The sequence below is a fragment of the Dendrobates tinctorius genome, unplaced genomic scaffold (assembly GCF_039654945.1).
Source record: "Dendrobates tinctorius isolate UK_male_01 unplaced genomic scaffold, ASM3965494v1 ptg000086l, whole genome shotgun sequence".
Classification (NCBI taxonomy): domain Eukaryota; kingdom Metazoa; phylum Chordata; class Amphibia; order Anura; family Dendrobatidae; genus Dendrobates; species Dendrobates tinctorius.
Genome location: NW_027361754.1, coordinates 20807963 through 20825842, shown reverse-complemented (window position 1 = coordinate 20825842; position 17880 = coordinate 20807963). Strand labels below are relative to the sequence as shown.

Below are 17880 nucleotides of genomic sequence, written 5' to 3'. Positions count from 1 at the left end.
CAGGTCCCGCGGTGGGCGCCGACGCTCTGGACAATCCCTGGTCCCAGTTTGTGCTTCGCTATCGGTTTCCTCCCCTCCCCCTTCTTCCCAGGCTGTTGAAGATCAAGGTGGAGATGGTGCCGGTTCATTCTCATCGCATCGGGACTGGCCCAGAAGGTCTTTGTTCGCAGACATCGTCAATCTTCTCGTGGATGCCCCCTGGAGGCTCCCAGACAGACCGGATCCTCTGTCCCAAGGTCCGATCTGTCACCAGGATTCTAGGTCTCTCAATTTAATGGCGTGGCTGTTGAAACTGCGGTGCTAAGAGCGTCCGGTCTTTCAGATCGGGTGATTCTCACTATGATCCAGGCTAGGAAGCAGTCATCTTCCAGGGTCTATTATCGCACCTGGAAAGCCTATTTCCGCTGGTGTGAGTCTCAACGCATTCCGCCTATGTCCTTGTCTCTTCCTTCCGTTTTGGCCTTTCTCCAGGCGGGATTGGATGCTGATCTGGCCCTAAGTTCCTATGTCAGGTGTCAGCACTTTGCATCGTTTTCCAGAAGAATCTATCCTCCCGTTCTCAGGTCAGAACTTTTCTTCAGGGGGTTGCGCATGTACAGGACACCGGTGGACCCCTGGGACCTCAATCTAGTTCTGGAGGCTCTGAGGAGTCCTCCCTTTGAACCGCTCCGAGAGGTTTCCCTGTCCCTTCTGTCTTGGAAGGTGGCATTTATGGTGGCCATCACCTCCATTAGGCGCGTTTCAGAGTTGGCGGCCCTTTCCTGTTGCCCTCCGTTTTTGGTTCTGCACCAGGATAAGGTGGTTTTGCGGCTTCCTCTTTCCTTCCCAAGGTGGTGTCTGCCTTCCACCTAACTGAGGATCTCGTCCTCCCTTTTGTCAGGCTCTGGCTCATCCTCTGGAGCGTTCGTTGAACAAGCTAGACCTGGTGAGGGTCTATCTGGCCAGGACAGCCCCCTTTAAGGAAAACGGACTCTCTTCGTCATTCCTGATAGTGCTTGAAGAGGTCTTCCGGCCTCTAAGGCTACGATTGCTCGCTGGATCAGAATGGCGATTTTGGATGCTTACCGGGTCAAGAACAGAGTGCCTCCCCCTGGGATTCAGTGCTCACTCTACCCGGGCAGTGGGTGCCTCCTGGGCAGTGCACCATAGGGCTTACGCCCTACAGCTTTGCAAAGAGGCAACTTGGTCTTCCATCCACACGTTGCCAAATTTTATAAGGTCCATACCTACGCTTTAGCGGACGCCAGCCTAGGCAGAAGGCTCTTGCAGGCGGCAGTGGTGAGTTCTCCGACCTCAATGAAGCTTCAGCTATTCCCTTCCGAAGGGACTGCTTTGGGACGTCCCATGGTTCCTGCCAATAAGGTGATGGGGAAAATAGGATTTTTGGTTGCTTACCGTAAAATGTTTCTTGGAGCTTTCATTGGGGGACACAGCACCCTCCCATGTACTCTTGTTCTTTCTTCTGTGTTCTATTGTTCCGGTTTGAGTTGTCTGTTTGTTCCTTTTATCTTGTTGCTCCTACTGCTTTCCCACTAACCCCACTAACCGAGTAGCCTAGTGCCAGTAGGTGGGGTATACACTGCAGAGGAGGAGCTAACTTTTTTGTTTTTTTGTGCACAGTGTCCACCTCCCAGAGGCAGCAGCATACACCCATGGTTCCTGTGTCCCCCCCCAAAGAAAGCTCTGAGAAACAGATTTTACAGTAAGCAACCAAAAATCCAGTGTGTATGTATGTGTATATATATATATATATATATATATATATATATATATATATATATATATATATATAATTTCGCTCATAAAAAGAGTTTAGGACACTTTACCTGAGCTGATGATCTTCTGATTAATAATAACAATAAATAAATGAACAACCAGAGAGAATGCATGTTCTTTGTTGATTAAACCCTATATGTGAAGCTAAAACCCATCATTGTTCAGCAACAAATCCTGCTGAGTAAATAGGGAGATGCAGTCAGGAGGAAGCACTTTGGACTTTTGCAGTACGGATCGTTCACTTTCATACATATTGCACAAAGTGATCATCAGATTTGTAGGACCCAGGTTCAGCGGTCATGTTGGTAATCCATGAGCCCTGGCAACTGCTTCCTTCCTCATCTATTCTTTGGGTAGGTAAAGTGAGACATCATGTCAGGCCCATCAATCAGAGTTACCAGGGCTTAAGTTTGGTGGGCACGGAATACCAACCTTACATATCTTACGGCCTTGCGTATCTTTCGTTTTGCCTGATGGACACCATCAACGTGTGACACTCTATTGATTTGTGCAGGGCCGGTTTCAGACAAAGTGGGACCCTGGGAAAACGTTTAATGTGCTAACATATCGCACAGGAACATGTCTGTTTTATTTACATGCTCAGATCTCAGGTTGCTAAACAAGTGTGATAGACTTTTGAAGTTGTTTGATGCCTGTTTCCTGGCCTCTTTACACCGGCTGATGAACAATGATAGAGATAGAGACAGAATGATCACTAGTAGATGAATCTGTCCCCATACAGTATCATGTTATCAGCAATTTTCACCGGGCGATGTGAAACTGAGAACAATGATTTTTGTTCTGGCATAAACAATCCAATCACTAGATAAATAGGCCTCCCAATGGTATAATGCACTCTCCATAGTCCTTGACAGAGGTATAATGCAGCTGTCACGACACAGTTGTCAGGTGACCTGAGACCAGGGGTCCCTTCCCTGTCCCTAACACTAGGGGGCGCCCTACCTCACCCTGGGATACTTCAGATGGCGAAGATGCCGGGGCCTCCACCTTTGCCCTATCTCCTAAGATAGCCCTTTGTCTGTTCTCCTCTCCCACCCGTGGAAGAGGGGAGCTACTGTGCATCGTAGTACACCAACCCGACAAACAAGGCAACATAGACAAGGGTTAACAGAAAACAAATAAAATAATCACTCACATGTAGGGTAGGAATGCGCCGGGGTGTGCAGGGAGGGGAATAAACAAAAACAGAGAAGGATAAGGAATTACCACGCATACAAACCAAGCACCAGTCACTAATAATTCCTCCAACTCTCCTTCTCATATGTACTCCTCTCCCACCGTTAGCCATGCAGCAAGTGCTAGCTCTGATGAGGATTAGTAACAGAGCTCAGATTATACAGGGAAAAGGAATGGCTAAAATAGCTGAGTTGTGAGCACAGAGATTTCCAATATGGCCGATTAACCCCTGTTCTACCAGAAGAGGTAAACCCATTTAAAATGAAGAAGTGCTTCTTCTTCTCAGCGCCGCAGTGGGAACAGTCAGACTCTGTGGTCTTCTGGCTCCACACTGTCGCAGTAACCCCATGACAACAGCCCCTACAGTCCTCAACAGGTATAATGCAGCCCCCACAGGGGTATAGTGCAGCCCTCACAGGGGTATAATGCGGCTCCCACAGGGTTATAATGAGGCCCCACAGGGGTATAATGCAGCCCCATAGTCCTCCACTATTGTTGCCAACATGTACTCACTGTTTTAACAAATAGTACAATACTCCCCTCTCCTCGTTCCCCCGCTGCTCCGGTCTCTGCAGCAGTGTCCTCACCTCAGCAGCTCCACTACCCGACAGAGTGGTGCGCGATCAAGTACCCGCTACAGCAGAGTGGGGATAATGGGATAGGAAGCGTCAGCTGATACTCTCTGCTCCATTATTGCTTTCAACTGTATTGGCTTCTATGATGCTGATACAGTTGACTGCAGGGAGGGGGCGCTGGTGCCGGGCCCCCTGACTCAATATTACATCAATGCCACAACTGTAAGTAGCTTCACCTCTTAAGCCCTTTTTGGCTTTTTGCAGTGCATTGGGCCCCCTCTTACATCCGTGACTAAATCGGTCTAAACACATCTCTCACTTTTGGCCATTTTTACTTGGGTTCCTAGCCAGCCATTATGTTAGGACAAATAGTGTTAGGACTCGGTATACTAATTGTGAGGACCCAATTAATATGTGTATTTGCTATTATGTGAGATATCTAGGCACTGCTGTTTGTCAAATCTATACGAATATACTGTGATTTTTTTTTTTTTTTTGGCACTATGCACTTTAGTTTGCTAGTCTTTTACTCTGCCGTACTTTGCTTAGCAGTCTCTGTATTTTATTATAGTTGTATTCTAAATTCAATAATATCATTTTAGGACTACTGTTGCACACTTGTTGAGCCTGAAGCTCCTTTCTAATAGTGTTAATACCCCCTTACTCAATACCTATAGCGGCCAGGTAATCTGCTGTTATTAGCGGCCCGTCACTGGCTGGGAGGCCTTAGGAAAATGCCATGTTTGCCTGCCTCTAACGCCAGCCATGGATTTGGGATCTGTTATAGTTCATAGTTTTTACAGGAATTTCTTTCCTCCATTCAACACTTTTTCTCCTACGCCTCATTGGGGGACACAAACCGTAGGTGTTATGCTGCTGGCCACTAGGAGGACACTAAGTGAACACACAAAAAAGTTAACTCCTCCCCTGCAGTATACACCCTCTCGCTGGCTGGGAATTCCCCAATTCTTGCTTAGTGTCTGGTCTGTAGGAGGCACTTGGGTCTTGCTTCAGACCCAGAGGCGTAGCTAGGGTTTCGGTTCGGGGGGGCGAAACTTCTGAGTGGGCCCCTAACTAGGTAACTTTGATTACAACTCGGTGACGCACCCTAATAGTGGATGTAAGAGATGACTGCGCTGTTACTGAAAATAATCCCTATATAAAGACCGACATTGATATTACCGCAATATGGTCAGTGGTAAATACCAGTCCTACAAAACATATGTGATTACTGCACAGGTATAGTTGGTGTCTTACCGCTGACGTTCTTTCTGATGGAATCGGTCACTTTTCACGTCTTTTCCATCTGGCCCAGACCGACATGACAACTCCTCCAGCCAGGACTCGTCTACAGAGAATACAAACCACTTGCACCAGTGACCCATTTCCGTCACATCTCCTCCAGTCCCTTTCCCCTGCTGTCACCCATCACCTAACTAAAATATTTAACCTCTCTCTCTCTTCTGGTATCTTTCCCTCCTCATTTAAGCATGCCATCATACATCCACTACTTAAAAAACCATCCCTCGACCATAACTGTGCCGTTTACTATAGACCTGTCTCTAATCTTCCCTTCATCTCTAAATTCCTGGAACGCCTGGTCCACTCCCATCTGATCCGCTATCTCTCTGATAACTCTCTTCTCGACCCTCTCCAATCCGATTTCCGCTCTTTACACTCTACTGAAACTGCCCTCACTAAAATCTGTAATGATCTACTAACAGCTAAATCAAATGGTCATTACTCCTTGCTAATTCTCTTGGATCTCTCTGCAGCATTCGACACTGTGGATCATCAGCTCCTCCTCACTATGCTCCGTTCCATTGGCCTCAAGGACACCGTTCTCTCTTGGTTTTCCTCCTATGTCTCTGACCGCTCCTTTATTGTATCTTTTGCTGGTTCCTCCTCTCATCTTCCCCTTACTGTTGGGTTCCTCAAGGATCGGTTCTAGGCCCCCTCCTCTTCTCCTTGTACACTGCCCCTATTGGTCAAACAATCAATAGATTTGGTTTCCAGTACCATCTCTATGCTGATGACACCCAATTATACGCTTCTTCTCCTGACATCACTCCAGCCTTTCTAGAAAACACCGGCGATTGTCTAAACGCTGTGTCTAATATCATGTCCTCACTATATCTGAAACTGAACCTGTCAAAGACTGAACTCCTTGTGTTTCCTCCCTCTACTAATGTACCTTTACCCGACATTGCCATTTCTGTGTCTGGTTCCACTATTACTCCCCAGCAACATGCCCGCTGTCTTGGGGTCATACTTGACTCCGAGCTTTCCCTCACACCCCACATTCGATCACTGGCTCGCTCTTGTCATCTGCACCTCAAAAACATTTCTAGAATTCGACCTTTTCTTACTTTTGACTCTGCAAAAACTCTTACTGTTTCTCCTATTCATTCTCGTCTGGACTATTGTAACTCTCTTCTAATTGGTCTCCCTCTTACCAAACTCTCCCCTCTCCAATCTGTCTTGAATGCTGCAGCCAGGATCATATTCCTCACCAATCGTTACACCGATGCCTCTACCTTGTGCCAGTCATTACACTGGCTACCCATCCACTCCAGAATCCAGTACAAACTTATTACCCTCACCCACAAAGCCCTACATGGCTCAGCACCACCCTACATCTCCTCCCTTGTTTCAGTATACCACCCTACCCGCGCCCTCCGCTCTGCTGATGACCTGAGGTTAGCATCCTCAATAATCACAACCTCCCACTCCTGTCTCCAAGACTTTACACGTGCTGTGCCAATTATTTGGAATGCACTTCCCAGGTCAATACGATTAGTCCCCAATCCCCCAAATTTTAAGCGTGCCCTGAAAACGCATTTATTCAGACTGGCCTATCACCTCAACACATTAACCTAATCTATCCCAGTGTGACACAGCCAAAAGTTTTACCATAACCAGGTTCCCCGCATCATGTTCCCACATGCTTTATGCATCCTTTAGCCCTCTGTGTCTGTATTGTTACACACTTAACATTATGGCTGGTCCATACAATCAGGGCAACTGTTACCACCCACCTTTTGTGTCTACCTTTTTCCTCATAGATTGTAAGCTTGCGAGCAGGGCCCTCATTCCTCTTGGTATTTGTTATAATCTATGTGATTATTGTTATGCTGTAATGTCTATTGTCTGTACAAATCCCCCTCTGAAATGTGAAGTGCTGCGGAATATGTCGGCGCTATAGAAATAAAATTTATTATATTATTATTACAACAATGACACGTTTCACTTCTCATATTCCAGCCCCATCACCATGTATCCCCAACCTGCACAAACTCCTCATCCTGCTGATACCCCAATGCTGAACCGCTGCTGCCGCATGTGTCCCTATTGCTGCACCTGGTACCCCAATGCTGAGCTGCTGCTGCCGTATGTGTTCCTATTACTGCACCTGATACCCCAATACTGAGCCGCTGCTGCCGTATGTGTCCCTATTACAGAACCTGATACCCCAATGCTGAGCCGCTGCTGCCGTATGTGTCCCTATTACAGAACCTGATACCCCAATGCTGAGCCGCTGCTGCCGTATGTGTCCCTATTACTGCATCTGATACCCCAATGCTGAGCCACTGCTGCCGTATGTGTCCTTATTACTGCACCTGATACCCCAATACTGAGCCGCTGCTGCCGTATGTGTCCCTATTACAGAACCTGATACCCCAATACTGAGCCACTGCTGCCGTATGTGTCCCTATTACTGCACCTGATACCCCCTATACACACACGGCTCTGCTCCGTACACGCTGTACACATGCAGCTCCGCTCCGTACACCTTGTACACACGCGGCTCTGCTCCGCACACCCCATACACACGCGGCTCCGCACCATACACCTCGTACACATACGGCTCAAAACCGTACACCTTGCACACACGGCTCCACTCCGTACACGCCGCACGCACACGGCTCTGCTCTGTACACCCCGTACACACACACTGCTCTGCTCTGTACACCCCGTACACACATGGCTCTGCTCTGTACACCCTGTACACACTTGGCTCCGCTCCGTACACAAACAGCTCTGCTCACCCCATTCACACACGGCTCTGCTCCTCTGTACAACTCATACATGCATATCTCTGCTCCGTACACCTTCTACACACACGGCTCCGCTCTGTACACCTCAAACACACACAGCTGTGCTACATCCCTCCTGAGCCCACACAGAAACTTACTTCACCTTATCCAGCACCATGACAACCAGCACAGCAGAGGCCTGCAGCAGCTGAAGCCCCTGATCATGTGACCCCCTGACTCCGCCCCTCCCGTGACCTCATCACAGGTCCTGTGCACACAGAAATTAAAGCCCAGGAGTCCAGGACGACATTGCTGGCTGTGAGGTTGGGGGCCCACTGCTGGCACAGGGCCCCCCACCGCCTTCTCAGGTGCCCATAGCGGCTGGGCGGCAGAGTAGGGAGGTCGATTCTCCCTGCTCTGCCGCAGAATGTAACTGTATGGGCGCGCTGTGCACGCAGATACAGTTACAGTAGCGTAGCTCGGAGGGGCCCGGGGCGACTCCCCCCCCCCGGTAGCTATGCTACTGTTCAGACCCCACCGTTTTTATTTTCATTTTTTAATTTTCTGTAAATTTCTATTTTTTAATTAACGGAGTGAAGGGGGACAGTTCCTTTCAACGGCCCGCGCTCCCCTGAACCAACAACAGGCGAGAACGCAGAGTATCTCTCCCCGTACCCTTTACTCCGACGACTGATGCATACCTGATTCTTCTGGGCGACGGTTCCTTTACAGTCCCGATCTCCCCACACGGACCGGACAGCGGCAGTTTACATACATCTGAACCGATATAAACAAGGTATTTATGCATGAAAGGTGCGTTGTCAGGGGGAAGCAAATGTACTAAGAGAATCCTTATGTGACACACAATTGAATGATATCATGTGATATCTCAAAGGGGTGACAGATTCCCTTTAACCCCTTCTCTGCACATTCCCTGCAGCTGCAGCCCAGGCTCTGCTTGTAACCCTTTCAGGGGCACTATGTCTCAATCTAAGGAAGCAAAAAGGGGGCTACTAAGAAGCACACTGCGTTCTTTACCGCTTGTACTACTTGCAAGACTGCCTTGCCCAGTGCCCAGACTAATCTGTTGTGCTCTGATTGCGACCTGGCTTGTGCTCAAACGCCATCCGCTGCCACTGCAACTGTGCTCCCTGCGTTTAGTCCCCCTGAGTGGGCTATGTCCCTGTCACAGTCTGTAGAGTCACTGACCATGGCTATAGACTCCCTCCGGGAATCCTCTTTAAGTCAGAACGCGTCTTTACCGCCGGAGGAGGGCTATGGCGACGGCCGGGAACCGTCCACCAGCAGGGGCCGTACTCGTTTAAGGAATCCTCAGGTCTCTAGAAAGCGGACCCATGACGCGTCCCCTAGTCATGCTCGCGCTTCAGCATCGGCGAGTTCTGTCTCTCGCTCTCCCTCTCTTAATGTTCGCAACAAACATGACTCTGAATTCGAGTCTGACACGTCAGTCCCTCAGAATCCCGCAAATGACCAAGAGTCGCTTGATTCTCTTTATAGAGTCAGTCAACAAGTTTCTGACGTTGGACGAGGAAAATATTCCTGCTCCGGAACAACGTATCTCCTTTAAGAAGACTAAACTTGTACGCATGGTATTTGCCAGCCATCCGGAGTTTAAGGACATTGTCCAGAAACATAGGGACCGGCCACATAAACTGTTCCCAGGGCAAAAGCCTATCAAGGCTAAATACCCCTTTGCTCCAGATCTAACGAAGGATTGGTTACAGCCCCCCTCGGTGGATCCTCCTGTATCGCGTCTTGCTTCTAAAACGCTTCTATCCGTTTCTGTGGGCTGTTCAGTCAGAAACCTCTCCGATCGTCAAATTGACTACCTCGCTCGCTCAGTTTTTGGAGCTTCAGGAGCGGCACTTTTCCCATCTTTCGTGGCGACTTGGGTGGCTAAGGCAGTGGCCGCTTGGGCATAAGTCTTAATTACTGCCTTCTAGGGTAGCAATATTCCTCCGGATGCAACCAGTGTCACCAGCCAGATAATTCACGCAGGGGATTTTGTAGTGGACGCCTCTTTAGATGCCGCTAATTACGCTGCACAGGCACCCGCTAATGCAGTCTCTATTAGAAGAGCCCTATGGCTACGCGACTGGCGGGCAGATTCCACCTCCAAAAGATCGATGACTTCCCTGCCCTATCAAACTGGTCGCCTATTTCGAGAGAAACTGGACCAGCTCATTTCTGACACTACCGGGGGGGAAGAGTAAGTTTCCTCCCCAACAAAGGGCTGTCCGGCCGTTTCGGAATCAACGGCAGACTCTTTCGACCTTTTCGCAACAGCTCTAGCTGTTCCTCCACAACCTTCTCTTCCGGATCAGGTCGGTCCCCGCGTAGAGACAGAGGTTCCCACGTCTCTTACAGACCTAACCGCTCTTGGAAACCCAGGCCAAGAGCATCTGAATCTAGGGGAGCCTGATCCCATAGATCCTCTCCTTATTGACTTATTGTGGTATCTGGCGGATACCGACAAAGTAGGCGGCCGTCTGCTTTCATTCAGTCACATCCTTCCTTCGGGCCGTTGATGCACCGCAAAGGGACGGAGTCATCATTCCGGTCCCTCAGAACAAATGGTTCAGGGGTTTTTATTCAAACTTTTTTGTGGTTCCAAAGAAGAACTGAACGATGTGGCCCATACTGGACCTCAAGCTGTTAAATCAGTTTGTCAAGGTTACGGCAATTCCGAATGGAATCTCTCCGATCAGTTGTCGTCTCCAAGAAAAAGGAGAGTTCCTAGCATCCATCGATATCAAAGATGCTTACCTTCACATCCCGATTTGCCCGTCCCACCAGCAGTTCCTGCGTTTTGCAATTCGAGAGGAACACTTCCAGTTCGTTGCCTTGCCCTTCGGACTCGCCACCGCCCCCATGGTCTTTACCAAGGTCATGGCGACAGTCATGGCCATTCTTCACGCTTGGGGAGTGGTGGTATTGCCGTATCTGGTCGACCTACTGATCAAGGGTCCGTCCCTTCCAGCCTGCGAGGGATCCGTGGATATCACAGTAAATACACTTTCTCGCCTGGGACGGAAGATAAACTTCGAAAAGTCTTCCCCCAACACCGGCCCAGCAGATTTCCTTTTTGGGAATGATCTTGGACACTTCCCGCGGGTTGGTCATTCTCCCTCCCGAAAAGGCCCGAGCATTACAACAGGCAGCGCGGACTCTTTCCCGACCGGTTTCTCACTCTATACGTTTCAGCATAAGAGTTCTCTGAAAGATGGTGGCCGCGATGGAAGCAGTCCCATTCGCACAGTTCCATTTCCGTCCTTTACAACGTGCGTTGCTGTTAACTTGGGACAAGAACCCGTTCTCCCTGGACCGTCGGTTCCTTCTGTCCCGGCGGGTCAGACAAGCCCTCAAGTGGTGGACACTGAAATCCTCCCTGAATCAAGGGAAGTCCTTTCTCCCAGTACGATGGTCGGTGGTGACTACCGACGCCAGTCTTCTGGGCTGGGGTGCGGTTTTTTCATCACCACACGGCACAGGGTCGTTGGTCAATTCGAGAGTAACGTCTCCCCATCAACATCTTGGAGATACGAGTGATCAGAATAGACCTACTGAGTTTCCACCATCTCCTCGAAGGTCACCCCATCAGGATCCAATCCGACAATACCACGGCTGTGGCGTATATATATCAACCGTCATGGGGGTACTCGGAGCAGGATGGCCATGCACGAAGTGAGTCACATCCTCCATTGGGCCGAGACCAACCATTCGCCCATCTCAGCAATCCACATCCCGGGGGTAGTCAATTGGGCGGTGGATTTTCTCAGTCGCCAAGGCCTTGCCTCAGGAGAGTGGTCTCTTCATCCGGAAGTTTCTCAGCAGATTTGCCATCGCTGGGGGACTCCGGATGTGGATCTCATGGCCTCAAGACTAAACAATGAGGTTCCTCGATTCATTGCACGATCCATGGGCCATCAGAGCGGACGTCCTAGTTCTGCCGTGGCACCGGTTCTGGCTCCCTTACATTTTTCCCCTCTTCCCTTGCTCCTGAGGGTCATCAAGAAAATCGGAGCAGGAGGAGTACCAGTGATCCTAGTCGCACCAGATTGGCCGCGTTGGCCATGGTACGCAGAACTAGTACAACTATTCGCCAACGTTCCCCGGCGACTTCCAGATCCCATGGATCTACTCATAGGGCCCGATTTACCACCAGATCTCCGGGGCCCTGTCTTTGACGGCGTGGCCATTGAATCCTGGTTGTTAGCACAGGCTGGTTTTTCCTCAAGATGGGATCTCCACTATGATTAGTGCTAGGAAGCCCGTGTCCATGCGCATTTATCACCGCACCTGGAAAACCTCCTCGTGGTGCAAGGACTATGGTCGATCCACTCTGGTGTTTTCCATTCCTTCCATATTGGAATTCCTACAATCTGGATTAAAGTCAGGCCTTGCGCTTAGCTCGCTCAAGGGCCAAATTTTCAGCCTTGTCAGTTCTATTCCAATGCAAAATTGCCACCAAACTACAGGTGAAGACGTTCATTAAGGGAGTTTCCCATGTGGCGCCTCCCTATAAAAGGCCATTGGAATCATGGGACCTTAACTTGCAGGATGTACCACTAGCTGTTCTCTCTTGGAAGGTGGTCTTTCTAGTGGCAATTACGTCAATCAGACGAGTTTCGGAATTGGCGGCCCTGTCCTGCCGTCCTCCGTTCCTGAATTTTCATCAGGACAAGGCAGTTCTCAGGACGTTCCCGTCTTTCCTGCCCAAAGTCGTGTCTTCCTTTCATCTCAATGAGGAAATTGTTTTGCCTTCCTTCTGTCCGGCACCAGTCCATTCCATTGAGAAGGCCCTCCACACCCTGGATGTGGTTAGGGCTCTGAGACGGTACATCTCGCGGACGGCATAGGAAGGGTCTAGCCGCTTCAAAGCCACGCTAGCCAGGTGGATTCGCTTGACTATTCAGAAATCCTACCATGTCAGGGACACCCCTGTCCCAGCATGGATTAAGGCGCATTCTACCCGCTCAGTGGGCGCCTCTTGGGCCATTCAGCACCAGGCATCGGTAGAACAAGTCTGCAAGGCTGTGACTTGGTCCAGTCTGCATACCTTTACAAAACATTACCAAATTCATTCTCAGGCCTCTGCGAATGCAGCTCTTGGCAGATGCATGTTGCAATCGGCAGTACCACAGTGCTGAGTCAGTGGTACATGGGTTATTAGCAATTGTATGTTCCCCACCCAGAGACTGCTTTAGGACGTCCCACGGTTTGTGTCCCCCCAATGAGGCGTAGGAGAAATAGGAATTTTTGTGTACTCACCATAAAATCCTTTTCTCCGAGCCAATCATTGGGGGACACAGCACCCACCCTATTTAGCCTATTGGCTCACTGTAGCATTCTTAGGTTTTGACAGAGTTATGGTTATTGTTATTTGTTTAATGCTCCTACTGCTTTTTCACCGAACTGGGTAATTCCCAGCCAGCGAGAGGGTGTATACTGCAGGGGAGGTGTTAACTTTTTTCTGTGTTCACTTAGTGTCCTCCTTGTGGCAAGCAGCATAACACCCATGGTTTGTGTCCCCCAATGATTGGCTCGGGGAAAAGGGTTTTACGTGAGTACACAAAAATCTCTATTTTTTCCTCTCTACCCTACAACAAAGGCTTCAGGGCAGACTTGGCCCGGTCACTGCACTGAGCTTCTACATTATCGATCGCATATTGTCCATCAGTTAGGGCCAGTGTTCCCCTTGTCTTGTCTGTATGTCATAATTATCGTCAGTACAGTATCAGATGGCTCCTGCGGTGCTGTCCTGTGTGCTCTATATTTGATGATCCATTCTCTTTTTCTGTGTCACAGGTGCCATTGGTGGCCATCGATAGTTATTATTATGGGAAGCTGGTGATAGCACCTCTCAACATCGTCCTGTATAATGTCTTCACTCCTCACGGACCAGACTTGTACGGTACGTACCAAATGTTTGGCGAGGAAAGTTGCCGGAGCACATGATGAATGTATCCATAGACCTCCATATGCTCGGTGTATGCCTGGAGAAAAAGCCACCTTCATTCCCTGACCAAGCGATGGCGCTGGCTCCTTCATTCTCTACTCGGTGAGAGTCTGGGTGGTCTAACATTCCCCAGTCTCACTACTTTTAGAGTCTCCACCAGAGGCTGCAAAAACAAAAAACCTTCTGGAAAAAAATTTCTTCTAAAACTCAGGAAATAAAAAACTTCCCCAAAAGAGGAGAGTTTCCTGAAGCAGTTACACTAGAAAACTTTGTTTTTGGCACCTCTACGTGCAAATACCCAGTTTCCTGCAAGGCACCGTGCACACTTGAGATTTTCAAGGCGATCACAAATGAGTTTTTTTTTTTTTTTTTTTTATAGTGTAAACTGCTTCTCTGGGGTGATTTTGGAGAGGTATTTCTTTTCCTTCATTGATTTTGATGAGTTTTTCTAGCGTTTTTGCAGTTTTTCAAGAGGTTTTTTTTTTTTTTGCATCCTCTAATTGGATGGTACCTCGTTTTGGAGCGGATTCCACCAGGAGACTCTACAAGGTAGTGATGTGCACTTTCTTTTTCATTTCTCCACCGGGTGCTTTTAAAAACTGGAAGTGGGGGAAGCTCAAAAGGCTGAACATAAAAGCAGCAAAAAATTTTTGCAATAGAAATTGGGAAAAAGTCTTTCAAGTTGTTTTGACTTTTTTAGGATTTTTCTTAATGCAAACGCTCTACTAAAAAACCTCCCCCAAAACCAAGTATGTGCACACCTAAACAGCTCACTCCATTCAATGCTCTTTAATCTTTGAAATGCCGCTGAGAAGCATTTAAATAGCGCCATTTTGGGTGCCCTTGTGCATCGGTTCCCATGATTATCCTCTGCAAAGAGTGCCAATGGTTTACCATAGTAGGCTGATGGCCCACAGTGCTGCCATGCTGGTCCTGGTATGGGCGATCATAAGATCTATAGGTCAGTCATGTAAAATAAGCCAAAACAAAAACCTGGGTTCTTTTTTTTGGATGCACCTGCTGCGTGCGGCCAGCTGGGGGCGCTCTTGTACCACGTTCATTGTGATGCATGGCTAAATTACATCTTCGCTGGTGGATGTTATAGTGGAGGGGATGTTTATCAGTGCGTTTCCTCCAAAAATAGTTGTGCCGATTGTGACGTTTCATTCTCGTAGATACTAAAGCCAAATGTGCATAAAAGAGGGCACGGTAAAGCTTTTGGGGTGAGGAAAGCCATATTTTTGATTTGCTTTTCTGTATAAAAGTGCTAAGTCAGTCGCACATTTTGGGCAAGGTCGTTCCTTACAAAAGACGAGGAACAAATGCATTTACGATGCAAGCTGCTTTTTTTTTTTTTTTTTTTTTTTTTTTTTTATTTAAATATGGCAAAGTTCTACATTAAGGTGCGACATTTGACGCTTGGCCTCTTGCTCTCATGTAATGCTGGGAGGTTTACTGCTGTGATTAAAAAGTTGCGCTGGTAGAATTTGCACTAAATGAATCGTTAAAGGGGTCCTCTCATCCGGTTTCCCATTCTTAAACCACTGTCAGCACATCAGGTCCTTCATCAGGATCCTAATGATCCGTTCCGTGCACCCAGCACTCCTCCGAAAAATGACCTTTAGTCACTGCCCTCCTTCGTTGTATTTGGCGCAAAGTGGTCCGATCCATGGCTCATGCAGTGAGATCACTAACCAGGACCCTCTCCCTTTGATAGATGGGACCTAAATATTCATCCTCATGTATTGTTAAAGGGTTTGTCCACTACGTAGACTAGCCCTACTTATCGTACTTTCTGATGTAAAATATTAGCCTGTGCCAACGCCGTCAATATCGGCCTGGGGCTGGCATAATGTTATGTGATGTGAGCACTTCAGCCAATCCGCTGCCACTTCACTCTTACTTTCTTTGGATGAAACTGACATCTGGAATTAGTGAGAATTGACGCAGTACTCTCTCACCTTCTCCGGTGCGGCTGCCGCGCTACGGCACACCCAACGTTGCTGGAACGGACCGGAGGTGAGTATAAGGTGTTTGAGTATTGGACAACCCCTTTAAGGGGCGGCACGGTGGCTCAGTGGTTAGCGCTGTAGCCTTGCAGCGCTGGAGTCCTGGGTTCGAATCCCACCAAGGACAACATCTGCAAGGAGTTTGTATGTTCTCCCCGTGTTTGCGTGGGTTTCCTCCGGGCACTCCGGTTTCCTCCCACATTCCAAAGACATACTGATAGGAAATTTAGATTGTGAGCCTTCAGGGACAGCGATGCTAATGTGTGCAAAAAACTGTAAAGCGCTGCGGAATTTGTTAGCGCTATATAAAAATAAAGATTATTATTATTAAGGGTACAACTAGATACCAGTGTCTTTATCCAGCTTTAACAGAGCTTGTCACGTTCATGTCGCATTTTGCGTTCTCTCAGTTGGCCGTATGGTGGAAGAGCTGAGGAAGTTGAAACATAATTTTGGGAGAAATCTCTACTCATTTGGGGCTTGAGAGTCCAGTGGGAGGCGGTCAGTCATTGCTTGGCACCACCCACTGGACTCTCAGGCCCCAAATGAGGAGATTCTGCTTTGCAAAGGCCACTCCATAGTGTACTGTGCTGTGCTCCTAATTGTTGAGGGGGTTTCTAATGTCGGACTCCCATCATTCTGATATTTTTGACCGATACTGAGGATATACTGACTCCTGACAAATTGGCGGCGTTGGCTTTTGTTGAAAAATAAAGATGATGACTAAAGAGCTAGCTGTCCACCAACAGCGTGCGACACGGACCCCTCCTCAAGATCGGTCCGGATCCCACCTCTGGGACCTGCATCTGTGAGACATTTATGAAATGGGATAAATGTTGGAGATGAGCTCTGAGTATGGCCTCCTTTTGCAGTTGGAATAGTCTCTGTGGGGATTGCTTCAGATGTAACCAGCAGGGTGCAGTAACTGAGAAGAACCATCTAGCTGCAGCGGAAAGAGAGTGCTCAGGGGCCATTACAACCTATACATGAAAGCTTGTGTTGGAAGCCCTGAATGCGCACAGTAGTCCGTATATGTATCACGGACCCCCGGAGCGCTATACTATGCAGTCTAGGCCTCGACGGTGTAAATGACCCGTGAATTGCAGGGCCGCATGCCTTTTAAACATGACTCACTGTGAACATTCCTGTACCTTATTTTTTTTCTGCCTCCTCTCCACAGACACCTTGCGTCATCAGCCAACAGATCTGGTCTCCAGTGACGCACTGTGTCCGTCCACTACAGCTGTGAGACACGTAGGGGATCGCTGCAGATTACTGCCCCGCGCACAGATAACGGCTGCTTCTGCTTTTTCTTAATGAGCTCACCAGGGGAGCAGCCGCGGAGCGAGCACACGCGGAAAAGCAAAAATCCTGTCCTCCGTGCGGCACAAACAAGAAAAAGAGAAGTGCTTATCGGCCGGGGGCTGATCAGACTAATCGCACACTTATTAAAATCTTCACTATAAAATATTGAGCGTCTTGTCCAGCGCTCACATCCACGGGTATAAATGCTCGGCAGCGTCAAGGTTCATAGTTGTAGGTTAAGTCTGAAAAGAAGGATGCCAAGTGTAGAAATTTTCTTTATTATTTTATATATATATTGTTAGATTTTACTTTTACATCTTTTCCAAAAATATCTTCTATATATTTTTTAGATGTTAGACTTTTTGCTATATTTTATATATATTTTTTAGTTGCCTTATACTTTTTACTGTATTTTATTTTTTTTACTTTTTACTGTGTATATGTATGTGTGTGTATATGTGTATGTGTGTGTGTGTATATATATATATATATAATAATTTGTTAGATGTTATATTTTTTTACTAATTTTTATACCTTAGATATGTTTATTTTTTAGGTTTTTATATTTTTAAGATTTTTAATATAATTTATATTGGACTTTTGTAGTTTTAAAGAGTACCAGTCATCACGAATTAACCTGTTAAAGATTTGGCCATATTGACCCAGATATACTGATTTAATGGATACCTGAAGTCAAAAAATCCATAGCCTTATTCTTGTTTAATTGTAGAAGTTTTGGTGCAATACTCTTCATACATCGGGGCAGGACTGTGGGTAGGATCTTCAGCTTTGCCATGGCCCCTCTATACTTGTATGAGACTCTTTTTTTAAAAAAAAATAAATTTTGCTTTAGCGCCGCCCGGTCACATTCATGTGTCAGTGGTCTCCACAAAAATGGCGCCAAAAGTGTCGCATGCTAAGATCTACCTTATAGTCTCCAGCAAAATAGAGCCAGTGACTGCGCATGCACAGATTGGGTCCCTGGCTCAATGGAGAGCCTA

General features: G+C 47.8%; 1 protein-coding gene across 2 annotated transcripts in view; it reads left to right on the top strand.

Annotated features, from left to right (window-relative positions):
* ALG9 (ALG9 alpha-1,2-mannosyltransferase) overlaps positions 1–17880 on the top strand; it is a 91987-nt gene that overhangs the window by 19836 nt on the left and 54271 nt on the right. For both annotated transcript variants that reach the window (XM_073585139.1, XM_073585138.1), the window contains exon 8: positions 13415–13520. In XM_073585139.1, coding sequence (XP_073441240.1) covers positions 13415–13520 — 106 coding nt within the window. The remainder of the gene's footprint in view (positions 1–13414; positions 13521–17880) is intronic.